This window comes from Eubalaena glacialis, chromosome 13, assembly GCF_028564815.1.
Source record: "Eubalaena glacialis isolate mEubGla1 chromosome 13, mEubGla1.1.hap2.+ XY, whole genome shotgun sequence".
NCBI lineage: Eukaryota > Metazoa > Chordata > Mammalia > Artiodactyla > Balaenidae > Eubalaena > Eubalaena glacialis.
Window position 1 is genome coordinate 70,619,347 of NC_083728.1, and position 19,670 is coordinate 70,639,016.

General features: G+C 42.4%; 2 protein-coding genes across 4 annotated transcripts; both read right to left on the reverse strand.

Annotated features, from left to right (window-relative positions):
• Positions 1–1,653: 1,653 nt before the first annotated feature.
• RPS15A (ribosomal protein S15a) lies at positions 1,654–7,490 on the reverse strand. Of its 2 annotated transcripts, XM_061208432.1 has the most exons (5): positions 7,162–7,183; positions 6,304–6,441; positions 5,750–5,829; positions 2,972–3,057; positions 1,654–1,803 (listed from the first exon to the last, which is right to left on the reverse strand). In XM_061208432.1, exons 2-5 carry the CDS (start codon positions 6,434–6,436, stop codon positions 1,710–1,712), a joined length of 393 nt encoding a protein of 130 aa, XP_061064415.1. In that variant the 5' UTR covers positions 6,437–6,441; positions 7,162–7,183; the 3' UTR covers positions 1,654–1,709. The 2 variants fall into 2 exon arrangements, 1 of the variants encoding a protein (XP_061064415.1); XR_009703198.1 differs by lacking the exons at positions 1,654–1,803; positions 2,972–3,057 and adding an exon at positions 5,967–6,046 and having other exon boundaries at positions 7,162–7,490.
• A 3,316-nt stretch (positions 7,491–10,806) lies between these two features.
• Positions 10,807–19,029, reverse strand: ARL6IP1 (ADP ribosylation factor like GTPase 6 interacting protein 1). Of its 2 annotated transcripts, none has more exons than XM_061208050.1 (6): positions 18,878–19,029; positions 16,539–16,672; positions 15,985–16,104; positions 13,446–13,563; positions 12,766–12,850; positions 10,807–12,322 (listed from the first exon to the last, which is right to left on the reverse strand). In XM_061208050.1, exons 1-6 carry the CDS (start codon positions 18,911–18,913, stop codon positions 12,204–12,206), a joined length of 612 nt encoding a protein of 203 aa, XP_061064033.1. In that variant the 5' UTR covers positions 18,914–19,029; the 3' UTR covers positions 10,807–12,203. The 2 variants fall into 2 exon arrangements, with proteins under 2 accessions (XP_061064033.1, XP_061064034.1); XM_061208051.1 differs by lacking the exon at positions 18,878–19,029 and adding an exon at positions 18,674–18,690.
• Positions 19,030–19,670: the final 641 nt, after the last annotated feature.

Below are 19,670 nucleotides of genomic sequence, written 5' to 3' on the forward strand. Positions count from 1 at the left end.
ATGTTACTTACTCATGGCCTTCCAAACATCAGAGGCCCCAAACCCAGACATGCCTCTCAACTTTTCCTCTCACATCTTAGCAAGTGAGGCCTACCACATGTGGTTACCAGCCACACCTCTAGGGCCTGTCTAGGTACTCCTGTTTCCCACATCTTACAGTAGGCCCTCCTTTCAGGAAGTTACTAAGTTACTGAATACAAGCCATGCACCAGTCCCTGTTAGCAACCCCATGAGGTTAAGTTGTCCCTGTTTACCCAACAGGAAGCTCAAAGAAGTTGTCACTTGCCAGAATTCACCTTACACCAGGTCGGCAAGGATTTTTACCGAGAACTGCTTGACCCACAAGAAAGTCAAAAAACAGCCCTATAGGAAAGTTATCAAAACAATCCCAATGGAGAACTGTGAAACTTATCCTTTTCTGAAAAGAAAAGAAAAAAATCAAACCTATACATCAAACAGGTTTAGGCACCTAACATCCTATTAGGTCTATTGGACATCTTGTAATAAGGCCTACAACCTGACAGCCTTTTTAACTTTGGCCCACTTGACCAGGAGACAATTGAGGAAAAGTAGCTGCTGTCCTTTTTTGTAAGGCTGAGCTGCCCCATTCACTCTACTCCTATGCAGGAAAATACAGCTGGCTAGGTGCTCAATAACATAACATACCCAGGATCTCTTCCAAGCATCCTTTCTCCTTGGCCAGACCCACCAAGAATCAAAAGTCTAGACTGTGCTGTCCAATACGGAACACCAACCACATGTGGCTATTAAAAGAGGTTAGTCCCAGTTAAGATGTGCTTTAGGTGTAAATAAATGTACAGTGTTCATCATTTCAAAGACATCATGAAAAGTAAAATCACATTCATTTTTCACATCAATTATGTGCTGAAATTTTAACTTTTGAACACAAAATGTTATTAAAAAAAAATCAATCCCAGCCGTTTCTCTTTATTTGTCTTAACATGGCTACTAGAAGGTTTAACTACACATGTGGCTCTTGTTACATCTGTACTGGACAGTACTACTCTTAGAAAGGGAGAATGGAGCCGTGGTCTGTTTCACAGAAGCCACCTCTGCCCTCTCTTTGGTGTCTGAGCTCTTTACAAGCATTTCCCAGGTCAAGTGGTCCAGTAAACTAATTCTCCCCAATTCCAGAATATACTTGGTGACAGGTTTACAGTAAAACTAGTTTCTAAAAGATGGTCCATTTTTTGGAAAAATGACATTTTATAACCACATATTGCTAAAATGTCCCTGATATGCCATCCAAATTTACTTTGAGATGAGTCTTAGTGAGCTGTGGGGCTCTAGTTATCTGCTTCCTTATGAGCACTTACAATCAACTACAACCATATCGTATTTTTAGGGCTTGAAATGTGTATTCTGTCAAGCTAAAAATAGGAAAGGCACCACTCCTTCCAGGGTTAATGTAAGACTCCAGAAAGGGACAGCTTCACCACCTGGACCCCAACCCACAGTCAACCATCCAGGGCCAGACACACCCTCCTCCGGTGAGCCACAAGGGTGATGGCGAAAGTTATCCCAAGTCAAAACTTTCTTCTACGTCAAGGAAACAGCATTCACCAATTAACACAAAGGCTGTACACTCCCACAGACGCTCTTGCTACTCTGCTGTACAAAGTTCAAAACGACTGAGGGAAGCACCAGAGTCCTCTGAGGCATTTTATTTGCACGTATGTATTACATCCCTAGAAAAAGAATCCAAGGATTTTCCCTCCTGTGTGTTTTCGTCTTGCTTCTTCATGGTCCATGATGCCAGCTGAGGTTGTCAGTACAATGAAACTATGGAAAGTTTAAAAAAAAAAAAAAAAAGCTGGTAAGTTTTTCCTAAGAATGTTCAACACAGAGCTACTTTCTGGTACAGAAAAACTCCAACATTTATCAATGCTTAAGATGCCTTCCCATAATGGACACACAGACTAATGCTGCCTCCACAGGCTGGCAGTACACAGGCACGGTTCCTAGAACCAAAGACCCAAACCCAGAGATATCAGCTATACACATACAGCCCTGGCCTCAGCTAACAACGAGAAGCAATGTTACCTAAAAGCAAAGACTGGAACTCCTTTAACTTCAAAATGTCACTTTCTGCTCTCAAGGAGACATGCAGTCTAAAGCATTATAAAGTACTGACTGAATTGCTTCTGCTACTTACTGTGTGTACGATCACAGGCAAGCTACTGTACACAGAGTTATTTGGACAAACGGCGCCCCACCTGGCCTGGCTACCTCATGGGTTACTATGGGGATCAACGTAAGACACAGAAGGTATGCCAACTGGGAGGCATGAAAATTAGTATCATAACTACAATCAGAAATGACTCGCTCATAACACTATACCTGTTATACGGCAACCAAGAAGTGGGAGTGAATTCAGCATCACCAAACATGACTGTGGGTTTAAGTTCTTAACCACAAACAGATAAGCACTTACTGTGTCAGATCTTAAAGTGCTTTACCAGAACTAAATCAGGTGATACTATAACTTGCAAGAGAACTACTACCATTTTTAAGATGAAGAAATCAAGGCTATGACTTGCCCAAGGCCTCACAGATTTAAAGCAGAAAAACCAGGATGTGAACTCAGTCTCTTACCGAGGAGGAAGATTTTCAAATCGAGTTTCCCCAGAGGCCAATGGTTGAGAAGTCATTCTAGCCATAGGAGGGGATTCACAGTGAACATATATGAACTATATGCACTGAGCCAAAAGAGCAGACATTACAGGGCACACAATTCTGCTGTCTCTCAGCCAGCCTCAGCTCTCCCACGCCTCTCAGAAACTAGAGCCTAACACATGACGTATGGCAACACAGGAGCTAATCCTTGAGTCAAGGATGGAAACAGAGACAACGGCTACTGCTATTAAGTTAAAAAAAAAATAAAAGCTCAAGTCAAACTGCATCACAGGGATCCACAGCGTTAACTTTTAAATACGGAAAATCGACTCACCCAAACTGACGGGACGGGAGCAGGTTATTCTGCCATTTTTCTAGGTCTTTGAGTTGCACATCAAACCTGGGGCTGATCACTCCACACTGTAAAAACATAAGAGAAAACGCTGTTCACACTTCACCAATAACAGAAAAAGAGTAACACTAAAATGCATTTATAACTGAATAGTCATATAAACCAACCAACTCAACATTTAATGGGTAACTATTTTGTACAATCTTTGATATAAATGCCATTTGAAAAACACACTTAATTAAGACTATGCCTACTTAGGAAGAAAAGGCAAACTATTGAAAAAGTCAACAGAAGAGGCAGAACACAAGACAACACCAGTGTGCATTCCTATGGCCCGCAGAGCTGTCTCAGCACAAATGACCAGATTTTAAAGAACTCAAGTCTTAGACAAATAAATTATAGTCAAGCCCTACTAATCTAGCAAAATGTATAGAAGGCAGAAAGAGGTAAAGAGTTATCCCACCTGCATGCTACGACAGCGTGGGGTGGGGAGAGATGACACAGCAACAACTATCCTCCACAGTGAGAGCTAAGAGCCAAGGCACTACGATCAATCATACCTAAACCATAAAACACAATAAAATTTCAAATATCCACCAACAGGCTACATGCATCTATCCGTGGGTTCACACAAGGTCTATGACTAGATCCAACTGGGTGGAAAATGAGGGGACTAAAAGGCTCTTTAGTTAATTAGAGCTAAATGTGACCCCGCCCTCTGCTCATACCACCAACTCTACAAATCACTAGCGCACTTTAAAACAAAAAAAAACAACAAAAAAAAAAAACAAAGCAGGAAGCCTCCTGCTGTTTACACACAAGAAATGATCATGTGAGAACACTCAGGATTAGTACCTTCAGAGGGCTAAGAGAGCAGACAGAAAGTTGTGTGTGCATATCCACATAAGAATCATTCAAGATTCCAAGATGCTTAACTGTAAACTAAAAGAGGCTATGAGATTAGAACTTGGTGAAGTCTTTGGAGCTGGTACACTTCCCTAGACAGATCTGAACCCACAGAAACTGAAAATGGACCTGGCATGCCCAACTGCCCCACGGCAGGAAGCCCACTCAGGTTCTCCTTTTTATAACATCACCTTATCAGCTACAAATGTCACTTGACTGTCAAGGGCAATCCCACACTGGATGGAAGCAATACAGGGATAGGAATAGGGAAAACCCAAGCAAGCTACAGTGAAAGACCTTTCTGAGGCCTCTACACTACCACACCCAGGCTTGCTTTATTCCAGCAGCAAAAATCCCTTCCATTCAGCTAGCAGAACCCCAGCACATCCGCTCCCAAAGCAGATGAATCTTAAGAGGATACAATCAAGGCAAGAATTTTCTTAATCTATAATCTTTAAACACTACCTTACTTCCCAGCTGCATTACATTTCCACAATAAGGTACATCTATCTCTTGCATGAAGGAAACTGAGGCAAGAATGTCTTATAAAGTAAGAAAACTACAACTGAGAGAAACCAAAAACTAACTCAAACAGTTAAGTGTGGCAGGGCCTAGATTTCAACTACCTGTTAGCCAGGATTTTCTAAACTAGTAAACCACAGAACAAGGATGCCACAAATGAGTTCCATTTGGGAAATACTCTGTTCAAACTTATTTCTCAAGCTATTATGTGTAGTTCAAGAGAAATGTGGTACAGGGCACTTCTCCAACTAAGTTTTTTTGGTTTTGCTTTTTTAACACCAACAAAAGCTGCTGCAGGACAGCTTTAAACTATATACTGGAACCAGCTCTTACACAGTTTACTGAGACCTTGAGCAGGACTCAGCTCTCAGCTTCCTAACTCCTAAAAATAGGGGAAAAAAAGACACGCCCTCTTCTACTTCAAGAACATTGTGAGGGTCAGAGTGAAAAAGAATCCAAATCCTTCCGTGGGATTGGAGTCTAATGGCTACAATAGAACAAAACAAGACATAGGCCCAAAATTCCCTTCAAAAATTCTTCAAAGGCTTCAAATCCAGTAGTTTTCATCTGACACTAAGTATCCACACAAGAAGCAAATTCACTATATAAGGAACCACCTTTGTAAAATAGGAATTGTTGGTCCAGGAAATAACCTTATCAATAAATCTGGCCCCTGTCACTAACCACTCACTTTCTTGGCCCGTGTGCCCCACTCTGTTGGACCCCTTGCAAATATGAAAGCTACAAACCTGAACACAGAAAGCACGGTAGCAGCTTAGAGACCCCCAACTTGCTTATAGACAGATACCTGTCCCCAAAATACATGGAATTAGTTAAACCACAAAGTGAAAAGAATCAAATAGATTCAGTAGACTATGCCTACAGGGAGAAGAGACCTCAAAGACATACATTCAGCCTATGTCAGCAAAAACAGAAATATTAATAGTTAGAGAATCCCATACTCTCTGTTCAAAATACCCAACAATCACCAAGCGAGATGAAGGACCAAAAGTTATTTACACTGTCAGGACTAGTGGCCTTGAGCCACCCAAGATTCAAACACCAGTATCATCAGTTGTTCATTTTCACCCAACCCTCCAGCATCTCCCTTCAGATACCTTCTACTCCACAAACACTAGGTTAACTCACAATTCTACCTGGAGAACAAACGAAGTAAAAGGTCATATATAAAAATTAACGATTTTAATCAATCCCTAATCTTTTTAACCTAAAGCAAGCACATTATCTGATTCTACAAGAGCAATTATAACATGGACCACCATGTCAGACCATTCTGAAGGTTCTTAAACGTGGAAGATAATCAATTCTTACCTTATTTAGCCTGCCTGTGAGGTTCACAACAATTTTCCCAGCCCTGTGATCATCGATGATTTCAAATTCGCCAATGTAACCTATAGAACACAAGTGACTGTATTAAAAATAATTTTTAAAATTTAGGGGGCAACACCCAAAACAATCCACCCTGAAATTTTAAAAAGGGGATTATTTCCTCCTTGCCTTTTCACGGCTTCCCACTCCCAAAGGCTACCTCGTGCCCAAGACAAAACAATCCTCCTTTCCATCCCAAGGAGCTCTTAGGTTCAGGGCCCTTTCAGTGACACGTTGCAGCTGCAATGTTACACAAAGAAAGGCCATTTTAGCTGCCAAACTTCCTCCTTTCAACAGTTCTACCCTACTCAGTATTTCTTGAACAGCATCATTTGTCCAGAACTACCCTGTCCACAGCCCCAATCAATTGCATTAGTTCCCATGTATGACTGCCACCTTGTTCCCCCATCTTCCCACATCACTCCAACAGTTAACTTCTACAGGACCCATTCTGTAACATGTTTACTTCAAAACATAATAAACAGCAAGACACTTACCATGCTTCATCATCACAGTGAGAAACCTGACGATGACTTTGGAGCACGGCCTAATAAGAACCTGGCGTTTGCCTCTCTTTTCGGCATTGTTGATACTCTTGAGAGCATCAGCCAGGACATTCATGCGCACCATTATGGCTGTTCAGGGAAGACAAAACAGGGGTTTTATTGGCATTGTCATTAAAAGGCACCCAATCATTCCACTGCGAACACATCCTTTCCTTTCTGCCTCTATCATGAGGAAGTTTCCCCACTTCTAAGCAGGCTAGTTCCCCAGGATACCTAGAGGAATACGTCGACTATTAATCAAATGAAAATACCAGCCATGGTAGGTCAGTTATTCAGAACGGGAGCTGATAATCACCAGCAATATTTTCCAAACTTCTGGAATCCATCAGCATCTGTACTATTTATTAACACTGTCCTTTAAACCAACCGACTCAGGGTCAGCCTTGTCCTAACACCCAAAAGATACTACTCAACTCTCACCTAACACCCGTAACTATTAAAATGAAACGTCCGTCCTCGTGCCATCTAAAATTATGCCCAACAGCAATCGTAGCACACCGGTAAGCAGAAACATTTTACATGCACCAGAATGGACTCTATCACAATGGGCACGAACTTTAATAGGTTTGAAAGCTAAGGATAGAGGCATGCCTCAAATGACAACAGTAGGGATCCAACCTGCTTCCGCAAGCTCAACAAAGTGTCTGAGGGGAAACCCTGGAGCCCAGACGACCCAAGTTCGTTCCCAGCAAACCGCCACCCCAGGCAGGATCCAGTTTTCCCTCCTGAGGGTCCTCTGTCTCCCAAGCTCCCGGAGCGGCCTAAGTAATGGGAAGCTGCACGGCCCACCAAGGCTACGGCTCCCTGATGCTTCTCGGAGCCAAGGAGCTGCCTCGACCACTAATGGGAGGTCCTGGCGCCGCCGAAAGAGTCGGGACTGGCCCCTGACGGTCCAAAGCTCCGGGTCCCGCCAGGGCTGCGGCCTGCGCCCCCGAGACCGGGCTCCCCAGACTGCAGAGCATGGGGCGGCCGGGCAGGACCCCGCCTCCGCCTGCCAGACCACCGCAAGGATAGTATCCCCGGCCCAGGAGGTCTCCGGCATCCTCGCACGGCACCGAAGCCGAGTCCTAGACCATCGGATGGCACCAATAGCCGACGGATGATACTAGATCGTTCAGAGAGAGATACTCACCGGCACGGAAAGATGGCGGAAAGAAGTTGGGAGGGGCGAGTGCACGGAATTATGGGAAGCGGTCGGGCTATCGCGAGACTTTCAAAGGCCCGCCAAAAACAAAAAAAAAAATTAAAAAATGGATTGCCTAGTGGAAGGAGGCGGGTGAGGGGCGGAGCCTCCTCAGGAGTGGGCAGTAGAGAGTCGATGGAGTCGAACACCCAGGCGAGGCCCTGGGGAGCTAGCTGGTGGAGGTGCGGTGTTAGCATAGGTTCGACTCCCTTCTAGCATCTAATCCGTAAAAGTCAAAAACTGACAAGGGCCTAGATATTTGCAAATTTTTATTGCAGTAACTGTTCACCATTTAGAATGAATTTTGATACTTGCGTATTTACAGTATCTCTAGAAGGACCAACAAGAAATCGGTAAATGCCTCTGCGAAGGGCGTTAGGAACTGGGATGGAAGACTTGCTTTTCTCCCAATACAATTTAGTTTTGTTTTTTGAAACATGTATAGATTACTTTTTCATACAGTCAAAAATATATTTTTTAATCGGTGCTTCCTTTTTGACTCTCCCTAAATATTAGAAATTATTTACTGGAGTTCCAGACTTTACTTTCGAGTTCTGAGATACACAGTTTGGAAGAAAGCCACAAATGTTTCAAAATAAACGCTCAGCCTCTTAAAGGTTATTGCAAGGATCAGATGAGATAATGGTGACAAAGGGCTCGCAAAATGTCTGGCACGTAGTAAGTAAATGCTCAGTAGGTACGGCTTGAAGCCCGGGGTCTGGCGGCCTGGGAGAGGGTGAATTCTGGCTCCGCCCTCTCCAGAGCTGAGTAACCTCAGGCTAGATACCCAACATCTGAAACTTCTGCCATAGACTTCTTTCCTCGCTGCTGTCACCCTTACCCTCCCTTCTTACCCTTCCTGTGTTTCCCACTTGGCCGCCAGAATGATCGTTTCAAAACTTAAGTCAGACCTTGCACTCTCCAAGTGTTCCTAGCACCCTCAGTAAAATCCAAATTCCTTACCAAAACTTACAAAGTCCTCCCTGACGTGCACACCTGCTTCCTTGCCTAGGAACATCATCCCCCCAACTTCCGCCCCTGGCTTGCTTTTCTTCAGATACACCAAGCATACTCTGCCTCAAGGCCTTTGCATTTGCTCCCGGCTCCCTTTCCTCAGGTCTCTATTCGATCACACACTCATACAACCTTCTCCCCATTCCCCCCAACCCCATTGCCCTGGTTAATTTTTCTCCATAGCACTTACCACCTGAAATACTGGAAGTGTATTTATCGTCTGTCTCCATTAAGCAAGCAGGGATTTGGTTGGTTTGTTCACCGCTGTACCCACAGCTTCTAGAAAAGTCATCTGGTACATAGTGGGCAATTGATACGTATTTGATGAATAAATGAATGGGCAAATCAGTTTCCCCATTTGCAAAATGGGGATGATACACCAATCAGTTGAAGTTGCTATGAGGGTAAATGAAATAATCCAGATAAAAGAGACACATAAAACCCGGCAGCATGCGTGCTCAGTCAGCGTCTGTGATTAGCATCACAGCCCACCTCCCCCACCCCCAATGCTTCTCAAATCCCAGGTGAACATTGAGGAGAGCCAAGCTCCCAGTTTGAACATCTCCGGGATATAGAAATCTCTGGTTGTAACTTACATTTACAAAAGGACATTTGCTTTTCTAATGAACATTTCCTTTAAGAACTGGTTCCCTGTACCCTTAACAACACATTCTGTTGACTAAAAATGTGGTGCTCACCTTAACTGAGGGCCTTAGCAACAGTGGGAAGTTAAGTGAATAAATCCACTTTCCTTCAAGAGCCTTACCATAAATAGAAAATTAGTACCAGCCACTATCTCTTTATACACTTCATTCATTCATTCATCCCTTCATTCAGGAAATATCTAATGAGTGCCTACCATGTGCCTGCCAGGTGTTGTACCAGCTGAGAGGACAAAAATATCAGTTCTTGCCCTTAAGAGGTACCGATCCTAGCAGAGACAGATCTCTAAATAACAGCACAATACTGGGCAGTGTGCCATATAGGACGCCAATATGAAGTGCTGTGAAAACGGAGAGGTGGCCTGGAAGGTTGCTAAAGCTTTCACAGAGGAAGTGCCATTTGATCTGTGTCATGAAAGGTACTAACAACTACTAATTCCTCACTGCCACTAAGTGCCTCCTGTACATTAACTGAATCCTCAAAACAACACATGCAATTACATAATGCCCCTGTGAGATCTGTACTATTATCTCCACTTCACAAATGAGGGAGCAAACTAAATTCAATCTTGACTCAGTCTTCAAATTTTGCTGTAGGTTAAAAAATCAAAACAAAAATGTGGTCACTTAAAACTTGTCTAAGCTCCTAAATTACTTATGGAGTTTTGGGATCCTGAAACGTTAGGAAGGGTGTGTGGCCTATAGATATTAAGAGCTAGGAGGGCACATAAAGATGGACAGAAATCTCAGAATGGTTGGGTTGGAACTGCGATAAGGGTAGAAGGGTGGAAATGGAGCGGGAAGGCCATGTATAAATTGCCTCGTCATCCTGTGAATTCTGGAATGATAGGACCTCTGCCAGAGGTGGTGCAAAGGCAAGTTGAAAGGGGACCTGTGCTGTGGCCAGAGCTGGCACAGGAGTAGCCAAGTTGGCCTGGGGAGTAATCATAGCTGCATGTGGAAGACCAGCATTTCAGAGCATCCAGTGACCAGGAGGAGACCTATGGTGACTGGGTTGAGACTTCCCTGTTCTGGACATCATCAAGCCCCCAGGAGGCTCCAAGGAAGGATTCATACATTTTGGGGAGAGGGGGAGCAAGAGATTTAATTTGACATTGAATCTGTTCCCAGGATCCACTACATATAGATAGTAAGGCCTAATGATAAAATGTCCAACTGAGGCTCTATTTTTTAAAAAATTCTAAGTGCAGACAAAAGTCACCCACCAATTATTTACTGAGCAGCTCAGGTACCGAATTCTGAGCTAGGCCCTAGGGTACAGAGGTGCCTTGGCAGGCACTCTCTCCTGCATTGCTCCCTGCCTATTCTTCCAACCAGGCCCTCTCACACATCACCTCTGGCCACCACTTACTCACTGTATCTCCTTTTCCATCTAGGGTGGTGCCTGGATGTTTACTGAATGAATAAATTTAAACCTTTTATTTCATTTTGTTCTTAAAGAGCACCTTATAGCCATGTAATGATCACACAGGGTAGTTCATTAATTGGGTACATAAATCCGATCATGTAAACATTGTATTGGCTAAGCTATGAAGAAAGGACACAAGGAGGGCTTCCAGCTTTTTTATTTTTCCCCTTTTACACAAAACAAAGTAGAAGAAATAATACAGGATTAAAACTGCAAAAGTAGTTAATTGGTAGAACACACATACACACAAAAATCTAGGAAGACAAGCTTATTTACAATGAGGAAACACATGTAAATTATAGTAGTTTGTATACGAAACATTAAAAAAGAAAAGTCAAACATATGCTACATGGGTGCCACTGTTTACAGCAATATTGAAGGGGAGAAAACAACACTTATTTAGGAACAGATATACCACAAGGTCCAGGTTTTACAGCATCAGTGCAATAAATTCACAAAACTATATTACAGCTAGTTAATCAGTTTAAGAATTGTTCCCAAATATGTCACATTTCCAGCCCTCAGAGGTTCATTCCTACAGATTTCAACTACTCCATCTATGGGGACCAAAAGCAGCCAGTGTTACCATAAAATGAGAATCTTGAGGCTTACCTTTAAAGGCTTATTCTGGTCTTGAAAAACTAGCAGGATTTTCTACTGAAATGAATCTTGACTAAACACAGGATGAGTTTTGTTCTTTATTGGCTGGTCTTGGAGTGAAGGTCATAGACATGACTCTTAACCTATTATGTACTTTAGTTTCAGTTAGCTGAAAATCTGAAATTAAAAGTATGCTAAAAATCCTAAATACCATCTTGCGTAAGCCTGCTACTAAAAAGCCCTTAAGGATGTACTAACTTCAAGTTTAAGTGCACGGGAACAAGAGTTCTAAGCCTGTCAGATTCCCCATTTGGGAGGAAGGATCAATGTTTCCAACAAATTGCTAAATTCTGCACAAGGGAGAAGCCAACACATACTAGGCCATGGAATTACTTTCATTTTATTCCATGAGGATTCTTCTCCCACAGTATCGAAACAGAATGAGGAATGAATGTTAACTGGTCTCTTCATCAGAAGTGGTAAACTTGGTTTGTATATTCACGAAGCCAGGCAGTTGTTTAAGCAGAGTGTGGAAGCAGACAGTAGAACCAGCTTCCTGGAGTCACAGACCACGATCTTGTATCCAGCTAAAGCAAAGATCAACTTGAACAGTTATCCCAAGCCACTGTTAACTGTACTAAAGGATGAAGTTCACCACTATATTATTTTAAAGGTAAGAGTTCAATTAACCCTGGGTGAGAAAAACCAAGACAAGTGGTAATGATGAATGAGTTGTCCATATAAGGCCAGCTGATGACAACAAACCCTTGAAGACACTGGGTGTAAAGCCTTACTTGGCAAGTCGGAATTTCTACTAATTAAGGGCAGAATGAGGGACAGCAAAGAGCTACATCTGTAACATTTTAGTATCCAGACAGCATAACAGACACTGTCCCCAAGGACAATGTATACGCCATTAATCACACAGAGTAAAGCAGATGCATTATTCATGTTTCTTTTCTTTTTGTTTGAGAAGCTTGTTTATCTCTCTTTTGGCCATTCCAATGTACTTCGAAATGATTCCATGTTGGTTTAGTCCAGGAAGCAAGAGTAAGAAAGTCACTTAAAATTAAAAACAAAAACAAAACAAAATAAAATTACAAAGGCAGCAATTAACTTCCCAAAGATTCTAACATTTACTATAGCAGGTAGTTCTTCAGACTATTACACACTCTAATGGGAGGAAGTAACATGAAATCCATTATTTCCATTGGTATTTATCCCCAGAAGCTTCTGCTTCATACCTCCCAACCTCAGATAAGACACACTGCTTATTTTTACCTCTTGCACATTACTTTCTACCTTGGTTATTAGTTCTTTGTCTTAACTTCCGATAAGACCACAAACTCACTGAAAACAAGGACCTGGGATTTAGTCATCTTTCCATACTCACACAGGTCCTTAATCACTGCCTGGAACTCAGTGAGCAGGAACATATTGCTTACTAAATTCCAGTTAGACTTTACTGGCCAGGACGTGCCTGCAGTTTTTCCTCAAAGACTTACCTATCAGGTAGGTGAGAAGGAGGTTGTGGACTTGCTGTCCCACCCAAGCAACCGCAGCAAGAGAAATGATCATGGTCATGAAGTACTAATAATGAAAATAACAAGAATTTATCAACTCCTAGAAACAGACTAAGAAGCAAAACTTTAGGAGGTTGTTTCAAAGATTGGAAAACAACTGTTTTTATTCCCACTTTTCTCTAAAAATATTTAGTATCTATATATTATATAAAACCCACAGAAGACTCCCTAGGTCGACTTTATACAATTTAGATACATTCTCTCCTAGAATAACTATAATTCTGTATGTAAATTAAGTAGTTTGTAAGTTAACTACTTTTGCAATTAATAACTTCACATAGTAACCTCAAGTGAAGCTAAGAGAAAAGAGAACAAATGCTTCCTAAGTATATGTCTTTTACATTTATTTCCGTAAATAAAAGAGAAACAGAAAAAATTCACCTCTACAAGAATAAAAAATTGAATGCAAAATGTAATTTTAACTTTTAGTCTAATACAGAGAAATATTTATGAATGTACTCAGAGGAGTTAAACCAACAGATAATGATAAACATCAAACTACAACTAAAGTAAAGCAAAAAGGCTTTACACTACAATGAAGCAAAAACTGACTCAATCTTAAAATGTTGCTTTACTTAAATAAGTCAAAACCAACAAAGTACCATTTTAGGCTTTTCTTCCTTTAGCGTAAAGAGGCGTTTCCACCAGCCCACAGCTCTGCGTCGAGTTTTTACTAGATTGCTGCAAATTTCATGGAATCTCTGCTGTTGCTCAGTGGTCCTAGGAAAAGAATCTTCCCCTTTACTACAGGCAAATCTTAACAGTAAACAGAAATACACCGTCCTCTCAAATTTCAGAAACTATCTTCTAAAGAAAATCTAAATAAAAACAACAATGATTCACCATTATCTTATAGAAAAAGTTCTTAAACCATTAAGACTCCTTTTGGGAATTCCCTGGTGGTCCAGTGGTGAGGACTCTGTGCTCTCACTGCAGAAGGCCTGGGTTCAAAACCTGGTCGGAGAACTATATCCCACACACAAGCTGCTCAGCATGGCAAAAAAGACTCCTTTCATAGCACAGGAATAAGTTTTAACATAAAGACACATGTGTGTGTACAAAGTAATGGCTACCTATGGTTCTACAGCCAAATTTGGTCAATGATAGTAACAAAAGCCTCATGACTACTATGAGCCATGCAGAAATCAGTATGAATTAATTTCTCTATTCCTGTATTATTTTGCAGATCCCAATGAATCCTGGGTGGTGACCCATCAGAGTCCCACTATTTTGAGGAAGATGTGAAGTTTCAACCAAACAGTTATATTTAAGCACTCGTCAGTAAGATAATAACTACTAGCATTCAAAGCACAATACCCTCCACTGGGCTTCATACATTTGATGCCTAGGCAGCCACAAAGAGCTCAAATCCAAATTCCTTATAAATTTAGTCCCACTGAGGGAAAATATAATCACGAACAAAACAGCAGTAAGCATACAAAAAGATCCTCCAAAAAGCCCTTTGTAGTTTATAACGTATTTTGGGTTCTGATTTTTTAAAGAAATTTTGCCTTTGTACTGTCTTTGCTATACAGACATAATGGCTGCTATAAAAAGTAAGCCCTGTGCTGGAGATGTGTTGCTTTCTCTCCTCTAGCCCTTGTCCCTATAAATCTGCAGTGACAGATACAGTAGAAGGGCTTCTACTGAGCCCTGGAACTTCTTATAAATTATCAGACCTCATATGCTGCCCACAGTCAAGGCTGGACTGTGGCTAGGCAACAGTGTTCTTCCTTCCTCATAAAGGTCAAAAAACAAAATCGCTCTGTAGATAAGACTGAGCCACATACTGATTACCACGAAACTTCAAGAGCTTACTTCTGAAAATTTTTCTCCAGGAGTTACGAATTAGCAGATTAGAATGTTATCTGGCTAATAAAGTCAGGGTCTGAGGTTGATTCTGTTAAATTGTTACATTGCATAGTTACAAACTTGCCCCCCAAACAGCAGCACAATGAAAAACAATTCAAAGCACATTTCCTAACACTAACCATTGTACTATGGCAGAAACATCTTTATTTCAATACCAAAATGCTTAATTATCCCACAACTTAAGCAAACCCTACATTTAAAATTCTTATTTTTATAGAATTATTTTATAATTTGCTATTATCAGGAGAACGAAAAACTACAGGCACAAGTAGACTACCAATCAAATTAAAATAAACAACCAAAGGAGAATAGCAGCCAGGAGAAAAAATCCATTCCTATATCTAGTTTTGCTCACTATTTGGATCAAAAGAGAAATGCAACATTCCAGAAGGAAGTTAAAAAATATTTTAACAGGATCCACAGCCACTTATCTTGGGAACTCATAAGTAACCCATTCAAAGAGTGGTATAAATGCAATCAACAGCCCACTTATATATACAGCTTGAACGTATTCTAAAGCACTTTTGCTAACCTCCACTGCACTACCTCAAGGTTTCAACGTGAAACACAAGATCAATCTTTTTCTTTTTTTTTTAAAGTCTTTATTGAATTTGTCACAATATTGTTTCTGTTTTATGTTTTGGTTTTTTGGCTGGGAGGCATTAGCTCCCAACCAGGGATCGATCCCGCACCCCCTGCATTGGAAGGCGAAGTCTTAACCACTGGACCACCAGGGAAGTCCCAAGATGAATCTTAAAAGTCAAAATATTTCACAGCACCCAGAAGAGTCTGCCTAATAGAAAAGTAGACATTCAATAAATAGTTGCTAAATGAACAGGCAAAGAAAATCTACGTTACTGTTTTCATATTCATTCAAAAGTAATTGGTGAAATTAATATTATATTATCTTAAATATCAATGGAAAAAATGTAAAAGTAGACGTACTACTTTTATGGAAAGCCCATTATGAGGTCTGCAATCCTTGATAAAACATTACCTAAAAAAGCCTCACTTCAATAAAAAGGTCTAGGAAGAAAAAAAAGTCAAAATAAATGCTGGAGTATAAAAGAACTATGGAGATATAAGTACTGGAAGTTTGTGATTTATATCTGAATCAGCTAAGAAATTCTTTACATCAAACAATAAATCTAACCCCTAGCTATCTGATGGTTAAGACAATTCTCTGTGCTTAATTACAATACACTGGTCACAGCTACCAGGTGCAGTAACTTCTCAGAAATTAGACTGCCACATCATTATGCCACCTACCATTTATTGGAGCCAAAAATTCTAGGCGCTAGAATGGGAACAAGGTAGTCAGCCAAGCACAAAAACATAACAAAACAGGAAACACCTGACAGAACGGATGGATCTAGATAGTAGACAGTCCTGTTTAAAAAAAAAATTAATAAAGGTTAGAAAAACACAGTCCTCATTAGTCCTAGCTGAAGATGTTTATTCTCCTAGTCCTCTGGTTCTCAAAGATGTTATTCGCCTTTTTTATTCTAATTTTCTCACAAGTAGTTTTCCGGAAGCTTCATGACATCACAGCTGTAACGGTTCATGTAAACATGAGGAAGCAAAGGCTCTTTGGAGTCCTCAACATTTTTTAGGAGTGTAAAGGGTCCTAAGGCCAAAAAGTGTGAGCCACAGATTTATTCAACTGCCTTGGTTACTGAGTTTACAAAGTACTACAAATACTGAGAACTAGGCAAACGGCTCTAAGCAAAGGCATTCTTTACAGATTCAGGCACTTCCATAAATGGAACCTGAGCCCTTATGAGTAACAAGCACAATCTACAGAAATTTAATAGCTCACTTACAGAAACACCAAAGAAACCACACCCATGATGGCAGGTGGAAACCAGGCTCTTTCCCATCGGAGGACTTTATCTGCCATCAGCATCACTTCTCCCCATCCTTGCAGCTGCTCTTCCAGACTTGCAGTCTCTGCAGCCTACATATGAGTAACATTTAAAGCGATCATTCTACTAATCTCAACATTTCTGTGGCTCCTAGAGAGTTAAATTCTTCTAAGGCACCAGGTATGTAAAACAGCTCTTACAAATCACTATCTTAAACAAATTAGTTTCTTAGAAAAACGCAATTTTGAAACCAAAGACAGAAATCAATGGGGAAAAAAATTATCATTTAATGGTCACTTTCCAAGTCCAAGCACTGGGCTACTCTTTTACATGCATTATGTAACATAATCCTTATAGACCCCTTAAAATAGGGATAATCAGAGCCATTTTACAATTAAAGAAAGCGAGCTCAGAATGGACTTTCCCAAAGCCATGCACTACTAAGTGGCAGCGCCCTGAGTATAAAATTGGATCACTTAAAGTTTCTCATTTCAGGTAGTTACAATTGGTCTGTTGTTTTGTCATTTCATTGATTTAACCCCCTACTTCTGAATCCATTAGGAAAGCCTCTTCCTGAACAGCATTCAATTTCCAAAATAGCTCTTTGTGCAATGGAATCATTTAGATGTTGGCATCATCTGCATGATTAAGGAAAACTACTGTGCTTTTACAAAATTATAAAAGGCATATTAAGCCCAATATATCTCAATAAAATGCTTCTTACACTCATCAGGACATTTTGGTTAGAATTCAAATTTCTCTGCAAATTTGACCATCAGCTGCAAGTAGATTTCTCAGATGAGCTAATGTGGCAAAAAGCCCTTAAGCTGATTTTGGTAGAGAAAAAAAACTTGGAACAGGAAACCCATGTGTCCTTACAACTGTTATCACAGGGAAATATGCAAATGACAGGAGACAGGGCAGCTTAATCTTGATAAAGATGTTATCTGTGCCACACTGACACTTAGGACCTCAATGTTTCTGACTTTATATACCATGCTTAATATAGTTAAATAATACCATGTGGTAGAAACTCTGCTAAATATATTACATGCTTATACTTTAATTACTCCTCCCAACAAGCTGAAAGGAAGGTGTCATTACTATCCTCATTTTACAAATGTGGAAACTGAGATACACAGAGGTTTACAGATCCGAATCCAGCAAATCCAAGGCCAAAGGCCTTGTTCTCCTTAAATTAAGTCACACTGCTCTGTGGAAAGAGCAGCCGAGCTCCAGGCCAGGATCTGTTGTTTCAATAGCTGTGTGAACTTGGGCAACGATCAACTCTTAAAAGGAACCTGGCTGGGGCTCACTAGGCTAACCACAGAAAAGGGGGGTGTGTGTGTGCATGTAAGGGAGCAGAGCTCATGCATATCTAAAAACCAATGCAAAATGAAAATCACGCACAATCAAAACTGCCCTGCAAAGTCACTTAATTCGTTAGCACCTGAGCTCTTGGAAAATCAAAAGTCAAAATTAAATTATTTGGTTTCTCTATTCACTGTTGTTCTGGTGGTGAGTAGCATGCCTTTTCCTGGGGAAAGGCAACTGAGAAGATGGACGGATTCCTCTCGTTTTTACCTAGATCCTGAGGGGGGATTCGTGCTGAGGTTAAAACTGTCTGCCTGTGATACAACCTTACTGCAGTTCCCTCCGACCCCTGCTTACTCTAAAATCGTCCTGGGACACCCCCCACCCCCGCCCAGACTTACACGTTCCAGACAAACGCCAGAACCTCCCACTGTCCCTCCAGCTGGATCCTACCTCCAGTTCCCAGCGGCGAGCTCGTAGCCTCCCTGCCGTTTTAAAGCTGTGCCAGCTCTAAAAGAAATTCTCGGCAGCAGCCCTTTGACCCTCCACCCCTGCCCAAGTATTAGGGGAAAAGGGCGAACGGACATCCTGATTAAGATCAAAGACGGGGATACCCAGATACGGCTGGGGCCTGGGCCGCAAAAGCGCTCGACGAGCCCCTCGCGGCCCTCTGCCAAGGACTGCACCCCAGGCTGGTCACAGTCCCCCCCTTCTCCCGCTTCCTCCTCAACCCCTATTCGCGGTGAATGATCACGCGCCCTCCTCGCCCCGTCGTGCACCTTCCCCAGGGGATGTTAGGAGTCGACACGACTAGTGACCGCCAAGCAGAGGTTACCCAAGAAGCCCAAAGGGCAGGCGTCGTCGCCTGCACCTGGGAACGGAGAGGAGGGCCGGGCCCGCGACGGGTGATAGGAACGAGGCCGCAGCACACCGAAGTCCGGAGGCCCCGCTCGGTTCCCTCGCGACGAGGAGCTGGGACTCACCAGCAGGTTGGTGCTGCGATTATCTCCTTCCGCCATTGTTCCCGAGGTGCCCCCTCAGCGAGCGCAAGACGCCCCCAAAAACCTGCCTTCCTCAGAGGCACTCACGACAACCCTAACGAAGGGCACGCCCAGCAGGCCGCTTATATAGGCCAGCTGCCTTTCCCGACAGACCCCGCGAAGCTCGCTCCTCATTGGGCAAATCGAGATCACGCTTAAGCGGGCCGGACCAACCGCTGCTCAGCGCTTGCCTTGAAACCCAGATCAAAAGAGAGTGAGACCACGCCGGGGCCGAGGGGGCGGGGACACGGAATGACCAATCAGCACCCAGGAGATGCGCTACGCCCCGCCCAGGCCTTTCGGAATCGGTTCAACCGCCCCTGGCCGGGGCCTGGTATGGCCTCAGTAGCCCCAGGGCGGGCCGCTATGGTGGCTCTCGGACTCTTCCGGGGGACCTCAAAGCAGCTAAGGAGCCTCTCTGGAATTTAGTCCTCAAGAAAATATGCCACCCAATATCAGGCGGTGGGCAAAGATGGGCATGTGACGCTAACCGCATTGTGATTAAGGAGGCTGGCTGGCTGGGATCTTCTTCCCGACCCAGACGGTGGCCCTGACCCTGGCTGTGCCCCTAGTCAGCCCGCCTTTCTTCTAATACCTGCTCTGGCAGCACTAGCCAGGCCGCTGAGCAGCTTAGACCCAGATATGTGACTCGCGGACTCGTGCCCATCTCAGGAGGTTTTGAGTACAAGTGAAAGGGGCCATTTATGTAGATTTTCTGCAATTTTTCCTTCCCTAC